General features: G+C 33.0%; 4 protein-coding genes across 5 annotated transcripts; 3 read left to right on the forward strand and 1 right to left on the reverse strand.

Moving 5' to 3' along the window:
• The first annotated feature begins 1,748 nt into the window (after nt 1-1,748).
• LOC111305932 (uncharacterized) lies at nt 1,749-4,467 on the forward strand. Its single transcript, XM_022903809.2, has 6 exons — nt 1,749-2,140; nt 2,321-2,877; nt 3,033-3,225; nt 3,362-3,426; nt 3,559-3,769; nt 3,860-4,467. Exons 1-6 carry the CDS (start codon nt 1,895-1,897, stop codon nt 4,220-4,222), a joined length of 1,635 nt encoding a protein of 544 aa, XP_022759544.2. The 5' UTR covers nt 1,749-1,894; the 3' UTR covers nt 4,223-4,467.
• A 1,923-nt stretch (nt 4,468-6,390) lies between these two features.
• LOC111305933 (uncharacterized) lies at nt 6,391-9,480 on the forward strand. The gene is made up of 6 exons (XM_022903810.2): nt 6,391-6,759; nt 7,364-7,914; nt 8,055-8,247; nt 8,403-8,467; nt 8,597-8,807; nt 8,930-9,480. Exons 1-6 carry the CDS (start codon nt 6,586-6,588, stop codon nt 9,266-9,268), a joined length of 1,533 nt encoding a protein of 510 aa, XP_022759545.2. The 5' UTR covers nt 6,391-6,585; the 3' UTR covers nt 9,269-9,480.
• Nucleotides 9,481-9,508: 28 nt separating this feature from the next.
• Nucleotides 9,509-10,957, reverse strand: ADF11 (actin depolymerizing factor 11). Its single transcript, XM_022903811.2, has 3 exons — nt 10,675-10,957; nt 10,041-10,306; nt 9,509-9,938 (listed from the first exon to the last, which is right to left on the reverse strand). The coding sequence occupies exons 1-3, from the start codon at nt 10,675-10,677 to the stop codon at nt 9,788-9,790; spliced, it is 420 nt and encodes a 139-aa protein (XP_022759546.1). The 5' UTR covers nt 10,678-10,957; the 3' UTR covers nt 9,509-9,787.
• Nucleotides 10,958-14,139: 3,182 nt separating this feature from the next.
• LOC111304712 (FT-interacting protein 3-like) lies at nt 14,140-18,693 on the forward strand. 2 transcript variants are annotated; one of them, XM_022901559.2, is made up of 2 exons: nt 14,140-14,407; nt 15,401-18,693. In XM_022901559.2, exon 2 carries the CDS (start codon nt 15,475-15,477, stop codon nt 18,487-18,489), a length of 3,015 nt encoding a protein of 1,004 aa, XP_022757294.2. In that variant the 5' UTR covers nt 14,140-14,407; nt 15,401-15,474; the 3' UTR covers nt 18,490-18,693. The 2 variants fall into 2 exon arrangements, with proteins under 2 accessions (XP_022757294.2, XP_022757293.2); XM_022901558.2 differs by having other exon boundaries at nt 14,140-14,365.
• Nucleotides 18,694-18,718: the final 25 nt, after the last annotated feature.

Here is an 18,718-nt window from a genome sequence, read left to right on the forward strand (position 1 = left end):
ACATGGAAAATCTTGCTAGTTCCCGACGTATGGATTGGACTAGCTTTGGCAAGTCATGGTAAGAATCCAGGGCTTGCTTTTGCAGACCCACCAGTCAAGCCGAATAATTTTCTTCTTTAGCTTTACATTAAAACGTTGTTTCATTTGGACAAATACCAAACCTAATATTGTAAACCGAACTTCTATTAATATCTAGTGTCGTATTGATCTGGGAAGCTGAAAGTTCACTTTTGTTAGGTAAAAGTCACGAAGAAAAACAGAGGAGAATTTTAATGGCATAGAGAAACTTAAGAAGGGATTTAATAATATATTGGACAAGTTATTTTTTAATCTTTTGAGCTATAATTGAGATTCTAACACGGACTTTTACTTTTGAAAGTCTGACTCAGTGTGAATTTTTTTTTTCCTCATTTTTTCAGAGATGCCAGACAATTACTGGTCCACGTCTTAACTCAGGCCTTCATGTGATTTGAGCTGCGAATATAATTGAGCGTGATTTTTACGGAAACCAAAAGTTAGATTCAATAGAAAAAAACACTAAACAAATAGAACTATATAGGCTCGATAATTCCTGATCGCTTTTGTGAGAAGATTTTGTATGGTTTTAGGGAGCAAATTACGGGTGTGAAAACAAACGTGAATCAGTCTTTAAAAACAAGAAAGTTATTGCTCTACTCACCAAATACTTTATCCTTTGCAAATACATTCATAAAATGTGAGACAGTGGGGTAAGCACATGGTTATACGCACAAAATTATGTTGGTAGTTTAGAATATAGAGTATTTTATATAGGATAAAATGTTAATGAGTAAAGTTAATTTTTGTATTAAATTTATTTATATTTTAAATAATTATATTTGAATAAAAATAATTATCATACAATAAATGATCATAACTATTTGAATATAAATAAAATTATTATTTATAAAGAGAATGATTATACAAAAAATCATAATTATTTGAATAAAAATTTATGTTTATTCATTCATTATAAATAAATTTTTTAGTATAATTATTTTCATTATTTTTATTCGAAGAATTTTAAAATTTTGTTGTATTTTAAAAATATAATTACCTTTAAACAAAATATTATTATATGTCTCAAAGCCAAATTTTTTGTTTATTATTTTTTCTAAGAAGTCATGTGCTTGTTTCCTTCTATGCAAGCTCTCCCCTCATTGTTTTCTGACCCTGTCTCCTTTCTCTTTACTTCGTAATAAGAACGTTGAAATTTTATATGGACATGAATTTTTTACGAACAAGGTTATTAGTATATGATATACTACTATTGTCTAGCAAATGGTGGATATAAAGAATGAAATCAAATTGTATTAAGTCAAATAATTTGGAAACATAATCCCATAAGGCTATATGAAATTTTGCCAGCATATTTTTAAAGAAAACCATGGAATATTGAATGTAAATATTATGAAATTGAATTTGGCTAAAAAAAAAATTTCCAGAGATGCATGAGAAACCTATTATAAAATAAGTAAACTTCTTCGACCATATAAGCATGAAGAACCCAAAATATTTTTTTAGGGTATAAAAGAAGTCGCAGCTAGAAAATAAAAAATATATAAATATTGAGATTTTAATCTAAAGTTATTTAATATTATTTTTTGCATGCAGTAACTAAATTAAATTCTATACTTTTTTTTTTATTCTTTTTAGTTCTACCAACCATGCTATTGGACTATTGGAGCCTTGTTTGGCAAATAACAATAAATTTAGAGAGTACCTTTGTGCCTTTTTAATTTGGTTTATTAGCACATTGGTGTCCATACATATAGCTGAGAGCCCAACAAAAGAAGGAAAGCTGACTTACTGAAGTTCCCAAAACTAGAGCTAACCAAGAATCGTGGCATGCTCTCGGGTGTCTCTGAACTTCGCTATGTTAGGTATAAAGACGAAGTACAACATTAAACACCAATTGGATGATCAGAAGCCTTCGATCTCTGGAAGAAAGAAAAGGAATAATGAGAATCATCAGGGCAGTTTCTGTCCTTTGTCAGAGATACAAGAATCTTTTACAGGAACGCCTTGGCGGCCCATGAAGAAGAAGGTTGCAGCTTCTACTGTGATCGCGGTGTTCCTCCTCATCATTGGTGTGCTAGCTTCCATTGCTTGGTTTGATGCTGTAAGTGTTGCAGAATCCTTATAAAGATCTATCCACCATTAAATAAGCTTACCTATGAACCATGGTATTTTTAAAACCCCACTAACCCATGCAAGAATCACTGCATATACTGCCTATTGCTGAAAGAAATGTAAATGATTCGTTTCACCAAGTCTAGTTGTTGTTTTTTTCCCGATGTAGTCCATCTTTTCAGGTGTTTCTTCTTATCAAAATTTAGTATTCGGTTCCAATTCCACAAAGGCAACACAGAAGCCACAGTTCCCACTCAAATGCTTCACAGGAAACCAGACACAAACGTGTCCAGGGGACTATCCTACCACATGCAATACAACCAATCCTGACGCTTCATTAAAAATTACATGCCCCTCATTCTTCCGATGGATCCATGAAGATTTACGGCCCTGGAAGGAGAGAGGAATCAGTAGAGACATGATCGAGCGGGCACGGAAGACGGCACATTTCAGGCTGGTGATTGTGAAGGGGAAAGCATACGTAGAGACATATAGGAAGTCAATACAGACCAGAGATACGTTCACTTTGTGGGGTATATTGCAGCTTCTTAGGTTGTACCCTGGAAAATTGCCAGACCTGGAGTTGATGTTTGATTGTGATGATCGTCCTGTGGTTAGGTCCAGGGATTTCCGGGGTCCAGATGCGCGCCCACCGCCTTTGTTTCGGTATTGTGCGGATGAATGGAGCCTGGACATTGTTTTCCCAGATTGGTCCTTTTGGGGCTGGTAATGGAATATAATTCCTTTTTTTCCTATTTTTTGGCCCTGAAATTTTCTGGAGCTGATAAGAATATAAGATATGGCCAACAATTATTTGAGGCCCATTCTTTCAATGATCTAATCCATAAAACTAATAATGGGCTTTTCACACTTTTCATTAGGGCTGAGACCAATATTAGGCCTTGGAGAAGTGTTTTGAAGGAGATAAAGAAAGGCAACCAGAGGACAGAATGGAAGGACAGGGTGCCATATGCTTACTGGAGAGGCAACCCCAGCGTGGCCCCTACAAGGAAGGACCTTATGAAATGCAACATTACCGACAAAAATAACTGGAATACCCTCTTATACATTCAGGTAAATAACTGCAATCAGCTTTTTATCGCCTTAATTGATTGAAGAAAAACATACATGTTTTAGGATGTTGGCTCTCCAAGACTCCAATCTAGAAATCAGCAGTATCCTTCTCATTGCTTATATTGTTAAATTTTAGGATTGGGTCAGGGAATCTAAACAGGGGTTCAAACAATCAAATCTAGAGGACCAATGCACCCACAGGTAATCATCAAGCAATGCACTAGTTTCATATCGTTAACCATCTTCTTTTAAGCTATCCCATTTCTTAATTTGGTGCTGCACTTCGTGACTTTTAGTTTTTCAAACTCAAAGATTGGTTGTTATATACTACAGATATAAGATATATACAGAAGGATGGGCCTGGTCAGTAAGTGAAAAGTATATTTTGGCATGTGATTCAATGACCTTATACATAAGGTCTCGTTTCTATGATTTCTTCATCAGGGGCATGGTGCCATTGCAGCACTACTGGCCCATTAGGGAAAACAGCAAGTGCACATCTCTCAAGTTCGCAGTGGAATGGGGTAACCTTCATCCTGAAAAGGTTTTTCTCTATTCTGTACTTCATAGCATTTTTCTTCCTCTCTTCTTAATCAAAGCCCCTGGAAATGTGACAATTTTTTTAATTCGCCAGGCACAGGCCATTGGAGAGGCTGCCGGTAACTTCATACAAGAGGATCTAAAGATGGATAATGTATATGATTACATGTTTCATTTATTGAATGAGTACGCCAAGCTCTTGAAATTTGAACCCACAATTCCTCCAGGAGCTGTCGAGCTGTGTCCGGAAACAATGGCATGTTCTTCAACTGGTAATTGGAAAAAGTTCATGGTAGAATCCCTGGTAATGTCTCCTAGCGATACAATTCCATGCGCAATGCCTCCACCTTATGAACCCCAAGGGCTGCGGGAATTTCTTGAAAGAAAAGCTAATTCAACGAGGCAAGTGGAGATGTGGGAAAACGAATATTTGCTTAGTAAAAATAAAAAGCAATAAAGCAAAATTTGTAGCTTTAACTACCAATAGCAAGCAAATATCCTCCATAAATAACAAAATTTTGGACCTCTTTATTAATTAGTAATTACAATATTATATACCAGTAACCATCTTTCATGTAACCAAAAAAAAAAAAAAAACAATTTCAAAATTTTACTCAAATCCCACTTTTGAGCACCACTTTATAGGTTTGTAAGCTATAATTTTTTTATACCAGAAAAACTGTTGTAGAGTGATTTGAAACTTTAACTTGATGAGCCCCAAAATGCAAAATTTTAATAATTTAATGGTCAGAAATTAATTAAATATTAAAAGATAAACGAAAGAATTACAAATATTATTATTCAAATCTAAAATCTATATATCAAATGACACCTTTTAAAAGTATTTATATAAACAAATTAAATTAAACTTCAGTTTCATTAAATTTTCTTTCAACTTAATATAAGAATTTCTTAAAACAAAAACTGTAAAAAAATTAATTGAGTCGAAGAGCTATTTTTCAACCCATCAATGTCTTCATTAAATTTAGGGTTTACTAATTACCTACAATATTCCAATTATTAGATATAAGAAGATTAGTGTGATTTCGTAACCAAAGTAAATTTGACTTTGGGTAGTATATGTAGTTGTTTTTCTTCTCCTAATGGCCAAGAAAGGATAATTAAGACAAAGACTTACATTAATTTTTTTTTTCAAGTCTTTTTTTCTCATCGATTTTTGTCTTAGACAAATATATTCAGTAATTCATCATCTTTATCCATCGATCTTCAACAAAATTTATCAATTTGAGTCGATATCCGTTACCTATAAAATCAAATATATTTTTTAAAATTTTAATATAACTTTGACTTTTGAATTTTAAAACATTTGATGATTTAAATTTTCTTAAACTCGTAATTTTAATTTATTTTAAATTATTAAAATGCTATATAAAATCAAATTATTAATTGATTTTAAATTACTAAAATATTCAATCCCATATTTTCCCGCTACGAAGTGCACGTATTATTTGACCAAACTCCATTCAGCTTCAAACCTTTCCTTTCAACAGATCAAAATCACTGCCTAATTTTACATTGTTTTCGACTTCTCATTCATGTGACCTAAGTTTTTCCCTATCTCCAGGAAACAGCACCACGACTTCTGGCTACAACACAGGTATGCTCTTTTTGTGTGTTTCCATGATTTTTTTTTTTTATTATTAAATATCATATAACAAGATCACACGTTTGTTTATAATTATAACACTTTTTCAATTCTTTTGGATCAGTTGTTAATAGTTTTACAGAGTGTTTTGAATTTTTTTTTTCGAACATCCTTGTTAATTTCTTTAACTAGATTATCTAAATTTGATTAATTATGAGTGTTTATATCTATGAAAATGAATTAACAAATGGAATTGATCGATTAATCAATCAATCATCGAATTAATTTTGGTTAATTAACAAATATGATTTTGGAGGAATTTTTATTTTTAATTAATTCAGTTAAATATTGGATTAATTAAGTTTTAATCAAAATATAATAAAATCTAAATATAAAATTAAAAATATATGAAACATATCGTTTCATTTAATTTATAAATTGTTAAAGTTTTTAACTTAATACTTTAGTATTTAAATATTTTACTAGATGATTTTATTTAATTTGTCTCAAATATAATAAATTAAAAGTTTAAAATATAACATAATTTAAATTTATTTTATTATTAGGTTATTTTAAAAATTAATTGAATTAAATTTTGTCGATTATATTTTTAAAATTAATAAATTTAATTCAATTAATAAATGTAAAATAATATAACTTAATTATTTAAATTTTAAATAATTTAATTTAAAATTAACTGAATTAACATACGAAACATCCTAAATTTAGGCGAACATTAATATATGAATAAAATAGTAGTTACAAAACAATTAATAATAATGAATAATTTAGGCTCTGTTTAAATTTTGTCTGAATATTTATAGTATTTTAGAATCTCTCCAAACAAAACTATAAATATAATTCTAAATGTATGTGAGGTAAATGTGTTGTCTTCTTAAATTTTGTCTGAATATTTATGGTATTTGAGTGTGCAAAAGCATTTCTTGCGTCTTACCTTCTATATATTGCTTATTATAATTAAAAGATAGGAAGGTAATTGGCTCAAGGAAGGTCCACATATAATTCATGGCTTCTTTAACGTCCATAACAGATTTTGAATTCCGTTCTACATTTATTTTGCCCCATGGTTCCATATATGTTAGGCCATTAACACATTTGCTTTTGAATCAAGCTGTGTTTTCTAAGCACGATCTGGAAAGAATCTCAAACCCCTGAAGTTTGTGCCTGATCAACTTGTCGACTGCATAATTTCCATGGGAGACCATGTTAATCTTTTTCATGGTTTTTGGTCTTATGGTGATCAAATGATCCATGGTTGTTTTTCCAAGGTTGGTCTTGGACGGCTCAAGGGACTGGTTTCCTCCACTACTATGATAGTCTTCTTCTTCTTCATCATTTTCGCATCTCGGCTTAATCGGATGGACATTGTAAGTTTCCCCCCAGTTGTTGCTTTCCTCCATCATTATTGTTTCTTTCATTCCATCAACTAATGCCTTTTTTTTTTCATTAATAAAATTTGAGAAAGAGAAGATTCAAACTCAATTTTACATGCAAAATATAAATATAATACTTACCAAAGAGCCAAATGATCAGATACAATTGATATAAATATTTAAATATAATATAATATTTTTAGAACTTACAAATACAAAACTTGACAATTAAATTGAATATATTGAGAACAGAAAAACAAAGTTTCCATCCATGACTTGTTACTTAGGTTCACAGAAATTGTTTTCATCAAATTTGCAAAGGTAATTGCTAATAAGTCTGGCAAACAAGAAGGGGAAAACAAGGATGCCCCTAAACATTCTTCATGTAATGCTTCCAGCTGTACACTGTACACTGCCTCAATTGATAGTCCATGTTTAATGTGTTAACAGGCACTATTAACATATTGTTTATACAATGAACCCTTGAAAGTATATGTATCAAAGGCATTAGATATTCAATATTGTTTCAAATTCTGTTTTATAAGATTAATGCAACAGCTTATTATTAATAATTTTGTCTATATATATTTTTTCCCAGCCTATTATAAGGGGCTCTCAATTTGGCCAGATTATTTTTTCGTCACGAAGTACTAAAAAACATCATGAGAGGATTGAATTTCCTCTCAACTGCACCGATTCAGGTTTGCCAAGAAAATGCCCAGACAATTATCCCTCGGTATTTGAGCCTGATGAATCATCAACAAAAACTTGTCCAGACTACTTCCGGTGGATCCACCAAGATTTACGGCAATGGAAAAGTTCAGGAATTACAAAAGGAATGATTGAAAGAGGAAAACCGAGTGCGCATTTTAGACTTGTTATTGTCAAGGGCAAGGCCTATGTGGAGAAGTACAGCAAGCCTTATCAAACAAGGGATGCGTTTACGGTCTGGGGCATTTTGCAGCTGCTGAGGTTGTACCCTGGAAAGATACCAGACTTAGATCTTTTGTTCTATAGTGGAGACAAGACTATGATCAAGAAAAGAGACTACCAAGGACCTAATGCTACATCACCACCGCCTGTCTTTCATTACTGTGGAGAGGAGGAGGCACTGGACATTGTGTTCCCTGACTGGACCTTCTGGGGATGGTAAATTCTGGTACATATGTAGTACCACAACAAATTGCTAATGGAAATTCTTTAAAAAGAAAAAAGAAGAAAGAAACTACCAAATGTTTACTGCAGTTATTAAGCGAATTTCTTTAATTTGCTTTGCTTTGTTCTGACAGGGCTGAGGTTAATATAATGCCATGGGAAGAGATGTTGACGGCAATAAAGAAAGGGAACGAGAGGGTCAAGTGGGAAGAGAGGACACCTTATGCCTACTGGAGGGGTAACCCATATGTTGCTGCAGATAGGGTAGACTTTTTGAAGTGCAACCTCTCAGACAAATACGACTGGAATGTTCGGCTTTATTCCCAGGTAATCCCTGAAACTTACGTTGGGTCTTTGAAGGGCTTCTATAAATTGATTGAAATGATAAGAAAATTAGCCAATGCCAAGCCAGAAAATTTTAAAACTGGTCTTGGAACTTTTTGCTATTGGGTTTCTGTAACTCTGATTTGGTATTAATTCAGGATTGGCGTAAAGAAATTAAACAAGGGTTCAAGCATTCTAAATTGGAAGATCAGTGCACCCATAGGTACATGTGAAAACTTTTATCCCTCTTATGGATTTGCTTCCTTTATAAATTTCAATTTTAAATGACTTCCACTCTTTTTCTTGATACTAATGAGATTTTGAGTTTTGCTATGGTACAATCGGCAAAAAGATATAAAATTTATATAGAAGGAGCAACCTGGTCTGTAAGTGAGAAATACATACTAGCATGCGATAGCATGACCTTGATGATAAAGCCTAAATACTTCGATTTCTTCTCGAGAAGCTTGGCGCCTTTGCAGCATTACTGGCCCATCAGCAGCAAAAGCAAATGTAGAGATCTTAAGTTTGCAGTTGAATGGGGTAATAATCACACTGACAAGGTACTTATTCTCAGCAAACATGGATTGGAATGGATTTTTATTGCAAAATTTTAGTTGAATTCACTGCCCTTATGGAGTATATGTCATAAGAAAACACTGATCTTCACTCCATAAACTTGCAGGCAAAGGCCATTGGGAAGGCAGGAAGCAAATTAATTGAACAGTTTCTGACAATGAGAAATGTATATGATTACATGTTTCATTTGTTGAACGAATACTCCAAACTCTTGAAGTTTAAACCAACAATACCTTCAAAAGCCAAAAGGGTCTGCTCGGAAACCACAGCATGCTCGGAGAAAGGTTTATATAAGGAGTTGAAGCTGAAGTCTATGGTGAAGTCTCCTAGTGATAAACTTCCATGTGCATTGCCTCCCCCATATGAACCTCATGCCATTCAAGCTTCTCTCGACACAAAAGAGAAAATAACTAGGCAAGTGGAGACGTGGGAAACTGAATATTAGAACAAATTAACTAACTGATAATTAAGAAGCAACAGAGACCTCTCTTTTTTGGTTTAATTTTCATCGATATGGTTAGTTTACCCAATTAAGAATTATTAGTGCAGTAGTCCAGATCATTAAACTGATCGTATGGAAATTTTGTCCAAATTCAATGAAATACAAGAAAGATTTCGAAGCAGCATTGAACCATTCAATAAGTCAAACTCAAAGGCCTCAAACATCCCATAAGAATCATTCCTCTTTTAAGGAGTGCGTATAGCAGTCTCTTAAATAATATTAATTTCTAGAAAAAAAAATACAAAATCCTCCATAGTGTTGGACTACAATTTAGGAGATATACATGCATGTTATCAAAGCGAAAACTGAAAAACATGGAAACTCCTACCCTTCTATTACCATTTAGACTGGGGATTACTTGAGAAAGTGAAAAACAGGGGAATAGCTCACAAATTGATAAAGACAATTGTAAAGGAAATTATGCCTTGAATGGAAGTGGAAGGGACTTCAAAGTTATCGGAATTAGAGAGCTCGTCCTTTGACGATGTCCAAGCTCATCTCACTTGGATCTGTTGCTTGCAGCTCAACTTGAATCCCATCCAACTGTCTCTTGAATTTATCCTTAGAGCTTGCATAAAGCATCTTACTCCTCACCTTTGATGTGTCAGGTGACCTATACCATAAAAAAAAAAAAACAATATTATTGCCTTCTTAGTTGTAACGATTACCCCTTCAAAAAGGAACAAGGTGCTGGTTTCTTTTCCATTTTTCATACCATGCGAAGAAGAAAATCTTGCTTTTCTGACAATTCTCATTGGTAGTGAAATTATAATCAAAGACAGCATAGCGACATTCATCAGCGGGCAAGGAGTTAGTGAAATCCTGGTAAGTTGCTTCCGGACCTCCCAGCTTCTCTACAATCACCTGTTGTGTGTTCTCGTCAATCTTGAACACAATAAACCGATGGTTCCGCTTGGCTTTGAGCTCCAAGAACTTCAGCTTGCACTCATCCTTCACAGCCATTCCAGATGATGAATTTGCCTATTGATAGCACCATATAAATTAACAACGTGCAATGTCAAAACTCAAAACCAAGGTCGAAGCAATCGTTTTCAGTATGGAAATATATGCCTAATAATCACACGTCTAAGTATCTTGTCACAACAAAATTTGAATGCTTAATGGAAATAGTATGATTTACTCATGTTACATTCAAAAAAATTAGAGCATGTAATGTGATTATAAATATATATACATCAGGATCAATTTTTTATGTATCCTGTTCAAAAAATGACATGTAATCGGTTTAAAATTTAAATTTTAACATTCAAAAAATTTTTTTAAATTGCAATTCTTTTATATAAAAATAATCTTTGTATACAAAAAAAAAGTAAATTGAGAGAGAATACCATTTTGTTCTTCAATGAAGCTGGCTAGGACAAACGTTTTGGCAATGGTTAGAAAGGAAAAAAAAAAAGAAAGAGAGGATCTGAAACAAATAATTAAGAGAAGAGAAGAAAATTTGAATGTCTCGTTATGATGGAGGGGCAATAGAAGTGGAGTTTCTTTTTTTTTTTTTTTTTTTTTAAGAAAAACAGAGAAAGCTATAGGTAAGGGAGAATTTTTAGGGGAAAAAAATAAAGGGTTAATCAGAATTCTGTTTGCTGATCAAACTTCCATGTTGCCTGGGTGCATTTTCGGAAATGCTTTGGGCTTTTACCAAATATTTTAGGTTAAATTTAAGGATTAAAATAATCTTAATATAGATTATTAATTTCGTTTACTTTTATTTATTATTGATTTTCCTTGTAATTCGCAAGATCAGTTACTTATTTTAGTATTATGGTCAAAGGTTGCAGCAAGCTTCCATAGTTTCATTTCATTAATTTTGGGTTAAAATCCCCCTTTTTTAGTACAAAATTAGCTGGCTTTTAACCGATTATCTTACTTCCATCCCCGTGAATTAATTATTAATTTAACAAAGCGGTTAAACCAGTATTTTATTAATTTGTTTTTTTAACAAACATCAATTTCATTAAATTAAGAATTATTCAATTATTATTTTAAAAATTTCATATTAATACGTTATTTTGATAAATTTAAGAAAAAATATTTTTTAAATATTATCTTAATAACGTCATTAAATATTGAATAATAGTTTCATTAAATTATTAGATTAATAAAAAAAATCTTTTATAGATAAAGATTTGATAGGATAAATAACATTGACGCTTATTTATGGAAATTTTATGCTAAAAAGGTGTGACGAGTATGACTCAGCTTGATCGTGATCCGCTTTAGTTGTCACTCTCAATCAAGTATTTAAAAAATTGATAATAGCTGGCTCAAATGCAAATCACATCCGCTCACAAGTCACATTTTGTATATATGTTAATGAAGTTGCCTTGGTGACTAAGGTTAAATCGATCAAGTTATAGTTGGGTACTCTTCATTTTCTTGGAAAGAGTTCCAAAACATATTCTCTTGAATGTTTTTATTAATAATATTTATTAAAAAAATTAATTTACATCAATGTAAAATTAAAAAATATTTTATTTTTTTAATTATTAATTTCAATAAATAAAAGGGAAGAGATTAAAATTATTTTTTTATTTTTAATTATCTCTCTCATTTTTTAAATTTAATAAAATTAATAATTAAAAGAATATATAATTAAAAAATTGTATACTAATATAAATTGATCCATTTTCTTAAAAAAAAAAAACAAGAAAATAATAAGACAATGTTTTGTATGATCTAAATATAATTCAATTAAAACCTCAAGGTTTCCCATGTTTTCTTTTTTCTTATTTCTTATAGGATAGGTAACTCAATTCGTTCTCGATGGGTTTCGACCCAATTTCATAGAGTTATTTTTTTTTTTAAATTAAGTTTTAGGTTTGGTCGGATTTGATAATGTTAAAAAAAAGTAAAGATCAAGTTGAATTCGGATTTTAAATAAACTTGACTCGATCCGATCTAATATTTATATAAAATAATTTTTTAAATTAATTTTTATTTATATATATTTATATAATTATATATTTAAATATTTATATTTTAAACAATAATATTTTTTATTTAAAAAATAATATTTTATTAATTCGTGTCAAGTTAGATCGAGTGCGATATATATAATATCGGATTAAATTTGAATATAAAAAAAAATTTCAAGTCGAATCGGATCAAATTTAAAGTGAACAAAAAATTATTTCGACTCAATCCGTTATCGATCCTAATTTCTCACCAAATGCTAAAAAAAAATTTTATAATTAATTTGTGAAGCTACTATAATTAAAATGTTGAACCATTTTAATACATAGACTAACCACCTAAGCATGCCCAACCGATTGGATGGTGAAAGTATTTGAATTAGAGCTTTTTCAGAGTTAATATCATGAAAAAAAATTTAAATTATAATAAAATATTCAATAATAATATTTAAATTTTAAACATCACCAACGATATAAATAGATAATATTGCAAATCTTATTCCTAGCCTAGAGGCTAGATGCTTCCTGATGATACACTGGTTTTCAGTAAAATTTGAATATTCGTTGACGTATATAACGAGGATAATCATCACTAATTTTTCCCCAAATTTCAATTAATTAGCAAATTTAGGTTTCCTTCTCCATGAATGTTAAATCTATCACCAGCCACGCTCTCTAGGTCTCGAATGAGACCCTTTAACTGAAAAGTTTTGCTTCATCAAAAAGAAAAAAACGATATTAATTTATTAATTTTCTCCAATATTTTTAATACGTGTTCTGCGTTGATCACAAAAATGTTAAAAATGAGTGGAGAAAAGAACCAGCACATGGATTGGCTCCAAAGCCCACCAGCCACTCAGCATTAGATAGCATGGTCCCAGAAATTTGTTAATTAATAGTAGTAGTATTATTATAGTGATTGGTGTGTCGTCAAATTCCCCTTATTGTCCCTCCTTTTTACATCATATTTCCTTATATTAGTAAAAAAAATAAAAAATTGATTTGTAAGATTTAAGTTACCTTTTTTTTTTATGATTTATGAATTTGATATAAAATTTTGTTGAAATTTATAATATATTCTAATCCTGAAATAATATAATTTTTTAAAATTTAAATTTTTAAAAATAAAAAAGAAAAAGGTCAAATCAGTAATTTGATTCGTTTTAGCTAAATTATCCTCTTATTGAGTTACTGTCGCAGTCCATCAAATTTGAAAAGGATAAACATAGAAAAAAATTAATACCACAAATATAAAGTTGTTCTACGCGTTGGCCAATAATATGTTTTGTCCCTTATATTAAATCGAAAAGTCAAGTTATATTTTTCTAAACTGGCAGTGTTTACTCCATTATTTCATTGTTTTTTTCTTTACCGACTGATTTTTTCTTTAATTTTCAACTTTATGTATTATTAAAATGAAAGCTTAAATATTTTGATAAAATAATTTAATATTTTATGTACTACAAAACATAAATATCGTTACACTTGATCATATTCACTACTTTTTCTTTGTGGAAAAAAAAATTATACAATAAAATTGATCAAAAAAAAATTTTTCTTTTGGTTGGTCAATCATCAAAATTTTAGATAAAATTAAATAAAGTTGTCAAAAAATTTCAAAAACATGCGAAAAATCAAATTAAAAAACAGTCAACTAAAAAGAAAAAACCAAGAAATAAAAACATTTTTTATTCGTAATTGATACGTGTCGAGAAAATAAAGCGAGTACGTTTATTGGAATCATTCGGAGTAGTGTTGAAATTTAAAACTACATGAACTTCCGTATCGTTGTCGAATAAGGTTAGAAGAGGAAAACAAAAAAAGAACGAAACAGAAACTGGAGCTGCTCTTTTTCCTCTCACCTTCCTCTTTGCATCATTTGTTTTTCTTTTTTGTATTTTTTCTTTCTCGTCAAACAAGAACCATTTAACTCGTTTTCGACGACTCTCCTTCTCTTAGTCAACGAGTCTTTTTTTTTTTAAAGAATTGTAATTCCTCGTTTGTTTATATTTGATCAACTTCTCTGCTAAGTTTCTTAGATGCTGATCATATAGCTTTAAGCTTCCTTTCACTTTCCTAACCGAGGCTTTCAACTTAAAAAACGGAGGTCAGTTTTGAGTCTCTTTACTTTTCCTATTCTTTCGTTCAGGTTGGATTTTTTTTTTATTGTTTTTTGAAGTTTTCGCTGCTTTTGATTATCTGATTGTTGGGTGTTCTTTGATTTGAAACCTAGAAAAAAAACTTGATTCTTTCTTTTCTTTGTTAAGATTATAAAAAAAATTCATAGAAGCTTTTCATGGGGGAAAATTTTGTTTTTGCTATAACATTCTTAACTTAAAAAAAAAAAAAAAAAACCCAGTCATTGTTTCCCATGAAAGAAACAGAGCCTGGGATTGTTTTTGTTAATTTTTTTATGGACTGTGGAATATGTATTAAAATATTTTTCTTTTTTTTTCTTATAAGATAAAATTTTTATAGAATTTATGTTTAGTTTTATGAAAGTGAAAAAAGGGTATTTGAAAGATACCAGATATTCTCGTATCCTTTTTCGGTTTTGGTAAAGGGAACTGGATTTTTAAGGCTTAAAAGGATTCTTTGCTTCTTTATTTTTGCTTTTTTTTGTTATAATTTTATTGTTTTATTTATTTGTTTCTGATGTGAAGCTAAAAGTATGGTAGCTTTTTCTCAGAATCTTGCTTTGGTTTGAGAAAAATTCATAGATTTGTTTCCTACTTTATCTCTGTGTGTGGAATCTTATTAACTCTCCTTTTTCTTTCCTTTCTAAAATTTGAGGACATGTTAAAATTAAGATTATATTTTTAAGAATCAAATGGAAAAAATTGATTGGGGTTTTTGAAAAGCTTGGACTTGGATTTAGCAAGCGCTTATAAAGGGAAAAATTAACTATACACTATTCCTTCTGATAGCTTCATGTTCTAACATGGAAATTTAATTTATTGTCTTGTGCTTTTTTCGCATTTAAGTACTTTCATCCTTTCAATTTTGCTTTTCTTATTTGTTTCTGGACTGAAGTTCATCTATTTTAACTTCATACATGCACAGCGCCTGATGCTTCCTGTCAATTTCTTTATACGATGCACTTTTCATCATTGTTGATCTATTAGTTTTCTTCATTTTTCAGGTGTTGTTTTGTTTCCTTCCGATTCCTGATAGCTGCGACAGTGTTTCCCTTTTCTGCTCTGAGTAAAATAAACCATGAGTAGTTTCAAGTTAGGGGTGGAGGTCGTGAGCGCCCATGACCTTGTAGCCAAAGATGGGCAGGGTTCGTCCAATCCCTTTGTGGAGCTCCATTTTGATGGCCAGAGATTCCGCACCACTACTAAAGAAAAAGATCTCAATCCGGTCTGGAATGAAAGTTTCTATTTCAATATCTCAGATCCAAACAACTTATCTAACCTACCTCTGGAAGCCTATGTTTTCGACCATAACAAAGCAAACAACGGGAAAACTTGTCTTGGGAAGGTTCGCCTCACTGGAACATCATTTGTGCCCTACTCTGATGCGGTTGTTTTGCACTACCCTCTTGAAAAACGACACATTTTGTCTCGTGCAAAAGGAGAGCTTGGTTTGAAAGTGTTTGTTACTGATGACCCTTCAATCAAATCCTCAAATCCACTTCCTGCCATGGAATCCGCTCTGCATACAGATGTAGGCTCAGCTTATGCTCAAATTCCAAACTCTGCCCCAAATTTACTTCGCAAAGAGAAAACTGATAAAAGACGGACATTTCATCATCTTCCGACTGCAAACCACTCACAACAAAAACAAAAATTTTCCCCGTTTCCCCCCCAGCAACAAATGAATTATGGAGTACATGAGATGAAATCTGAACCCCGGCCACCGAAAATTGTTCACATGTCCTCAGGTCCATCATTACAACCACTTGATTATGCTCTTAAAGAGACAAGCCCGTTCCTTGGAGGAGGGCGAATTGTTGGAGGCCGAGTTATACGAGGAGACAGGCCAGCCAGCACCTATGACCTTGTTGAACAGATGAGCTACCTTTTTGTACGAGTGGTAAAAGCCCAAGATCTTCCTTCAAAAGATGTGACAGGCAGCCTTGATCCATATGTTGAAGTTAAAGTTGGAAACTTCAAAGGGATCACAAAGCATTTTGAGAAGAATCAAAATCCTGAGTGGAATCAGGTGTTTGCCTTTGCAAAGGAAACACTGCAGTCATCTGTGCTGGAAGTTGTTCTTAAGGATAAGGATTTAGTGAAAGATGACTTTGTTGGGATTGTACGCTTTGATCTCCATGAGGTTCCGACAAGGGTTCCACCCGATAGTCCATTGGCTCCAGAATGGTATAGGCTAGAAGACAAGAAAGGAGAGAAAAAGAAAGGAGAACTGATGCTTGCAGTTTGGTATGGCACACAGGCTGACGAGGCTTTTCCTGATGCCTGGCACTCAGATGCTATTGCTCCTGGTGATACCCCTTCGATTGCCTCCATGTATACCCGTTCAAAAGTTTATCACTCTCCAAGATTGTGGTATGTCCGTGTTAATGTTATTGAGGCACAAGACCTTGTTCCAGCTGACAAGAACAAGTTTCCTGATGCATATGTTAAGGTTCAGATTGGTAACCAGGTCTTAAAGACAAAAACAGTTCAACCTCGAAATTTGAATCCAATTTGGAACGAGGAGTTTATGTTGGTTGCTTCTGAGCCTTTTGAAGAACATTTTATTTTTTCAGTTGAAGATCGTGTGGGTCCTAATAAGGATGAGACCATTGGAAAGGCTGTTATACCATGGAACACCGTTGTTAAACGTGCTGATGATCGATATGTTCGTTCCCAGTGGTACAACCTGGAGAAATCTTTATCAGATGCCATGGATGAGGACCGTGCAAAGAAGGATAAATTTCATAGTAGGCTCCATGTTTGTGTTTGTCTTGATGGAGGATACCATGTTCTTGATGAGTCAACTCAGTATAGCAGTGATCTGCGGCCAACAGCTAAGCAGCTCTGGAAACCATCAATTGGTGTTTTGGAACTTGGAATTTTGAATGCTAATGGGCTTCATCCAATGAAAACAAGGGAAGGGAAAGGTACATCGGATACTTATTGTGTAGCAAAGTATGGCCACAAATGGGTTCGAACTCGAACCATATTTAATAGCCTGAACCCGAAATATAATGAGCAGTACACTTGGGAAGTTTATGATCCAGCCACAGTTCTCACTGTGGGGGTATTTGATAACTGTCAGATAGGTGGTTCTGATGGAAACAAGGATATTAAAATTGGAAAGGTCCGAATTCGTATATCTACTCTGGAAACTGGTCGAGTTTACACACACAGTTATCCACTGCTGGTTCTTCACCCTTCTGGTGTCAAGAAAATGGGTGAACTACATTTGGCTATACGATTTTCATACACGTCAATGCTTAATATGCTGTTTCAATACTCACGACCCCTTTTGCCAAAGATGCACTACAAAAGGCCATTGAGTGTGATACAGCAGGACATGCTGCGACACCAGGCTGTGAATATTGTGGCAGCTAGGCTTGGTCGGGCTGAACCTCCTCTCAGGAGAGAAGTAGTTGAATATATGTCTGATGCAAATGCTCATCTATGGAGCATGAGGCGCAGCAAGGCAAACTTTTTGCGACTGACATCAGTTTTCTCTGGATTATTTGCTGTTGGAAAATGGTTTGGTGAAGTTTGCAAGTGGAAGAACCCTATTACAACAGTGCTGGTGCATGTCCTATTTGTAATGCTTGTTTGTTTCCCAGAGCTGATTTTACCTACAGTTTTCCTATACATGTTTCTAATAGGGGTATGGAATTATCGTTATCGGGCAAGGTACCCTCCTCATATGAACACAAGTCTCTCTTGTGCAGATGCAGTTTCTCCTGATGAACTAGATGAAGAATTTGAGTCTTTTCCTGCATCAAGGAGCTCAGATATAATTCGGATGAGGTATGATCGTTTAAGGAGTGTGGCAGGGAGAATTCAGACCGTTGTGGGTGACATAGCTACTCAAGGCGAGCGGCTTCAGTCGCTCTTAAGCTGGCGCGATCCGCGTGCCACAACTATATTTGTGATATTCTGTCTTGCAGCAGCCATTGTATTGTATGTGACACCTTTCCAGGTGCTTGCTCTTCTCGCTGGGTTCTACCTTATGAGGCATCCCAGGTTTCGCCACAAGACACCTGCAGCACCAATTAATTTCTTCCGTCGTTTGCCTGCAAGGACAGATAGTATGTTGTAAATAGGTTATGGGGGATTTTGGCCACTTGTCAGTTTTAGGTTCTGGTTGCTGTGGCTGTCAAGTCTTGGTTTTTGTCTGTTGCCAGTTGTATTTTGGTGAATGCAGATAGAACTTTATGCATTCAATATTAGCCATATAAATTCCAAGTTTTGTGACCAAACGCATGCAAGAATAAGATATGTGATGGGTTTGAATTAACTGCAAGCAATTGTCCCCATATTATCATGAT

Source organism: Durio zibethinus, chromosome 21, assembly GCF_047325235.1.
Source record: "Durio zibethinus cultivar Kanyao isolate XHJ-2024 chromosome 21, ASM4732523v1, whole genome shotgun sequence".
Classification (NCBI taxonomy): domain Eukaryota; kingdom Viridiplantae; phylum Streptophyta; class Magnoliopsida; order Malvales; family Malvaceae; genus Durio; species Durio zibethinus.

Excerpts from the sequence above, each read along its gene's own strand:
- LOC111305932 (XM_022903809.2), top strand. The coding sequence starts at position 1,895 with ATGTTAGGTATAAAGACGAAGTACAACATTAAACACCAATTGGATGAT. Across the intron at positions 3,427-3,558 it reads GAGGACCAATGCACCCACAG|ATATAAGATATATACAGAAG; the intron begins GTAATCATCAAG and ends TATATACTACAG. Across the intron at positions 3,770-3,859 it reads GTAACCTTCATCCTGAAAAG|GCACAGGCCATTGGAGAGGC; the intron begins GTTTTTCTCTAT and ends TTAATTCGCCAG.
- LOC111305933 (XM_022903810.2), top strand. The coding sequence starts at position 6,586 with ATGGGAGACCATGTTAATCTTTTTCATGGTTTTTGGTCTTATGGTGAT. Across the intron at positions 8,248-8,402 it reads ATGTTCGGCTTTATTCCCAG|GATTGGCGTAAAGAAATTAA; the intron begins GTAATCCCTGAA and ends GTATTAATTCAG. Across the intron at positions 8,808-8,929 it reads GTAATAATCACACTGACAAG|GCAAAGGCCATTGGGAAGGC; the intron begins GTACTTATTCTC and ends ATAAACTTGCAG.
- ADF11 (XM_022903811.2), bottom strand. Across the intron at positions 9,939-10,040 it reads AAGATTTTCTTCTTCGCATG|GTCACCTGACACATCAAAGG; the intron begins GTATGAAAAATG and ends TTTATGGTATAG.
- LOC111304712 (XM_022901559.2), top strand. The coding sequence starts at position 15,475 with ATGAGTAGTTTCAAGTTAGGGGTGGAGGTCGTGAGCGCCCATGACCTT.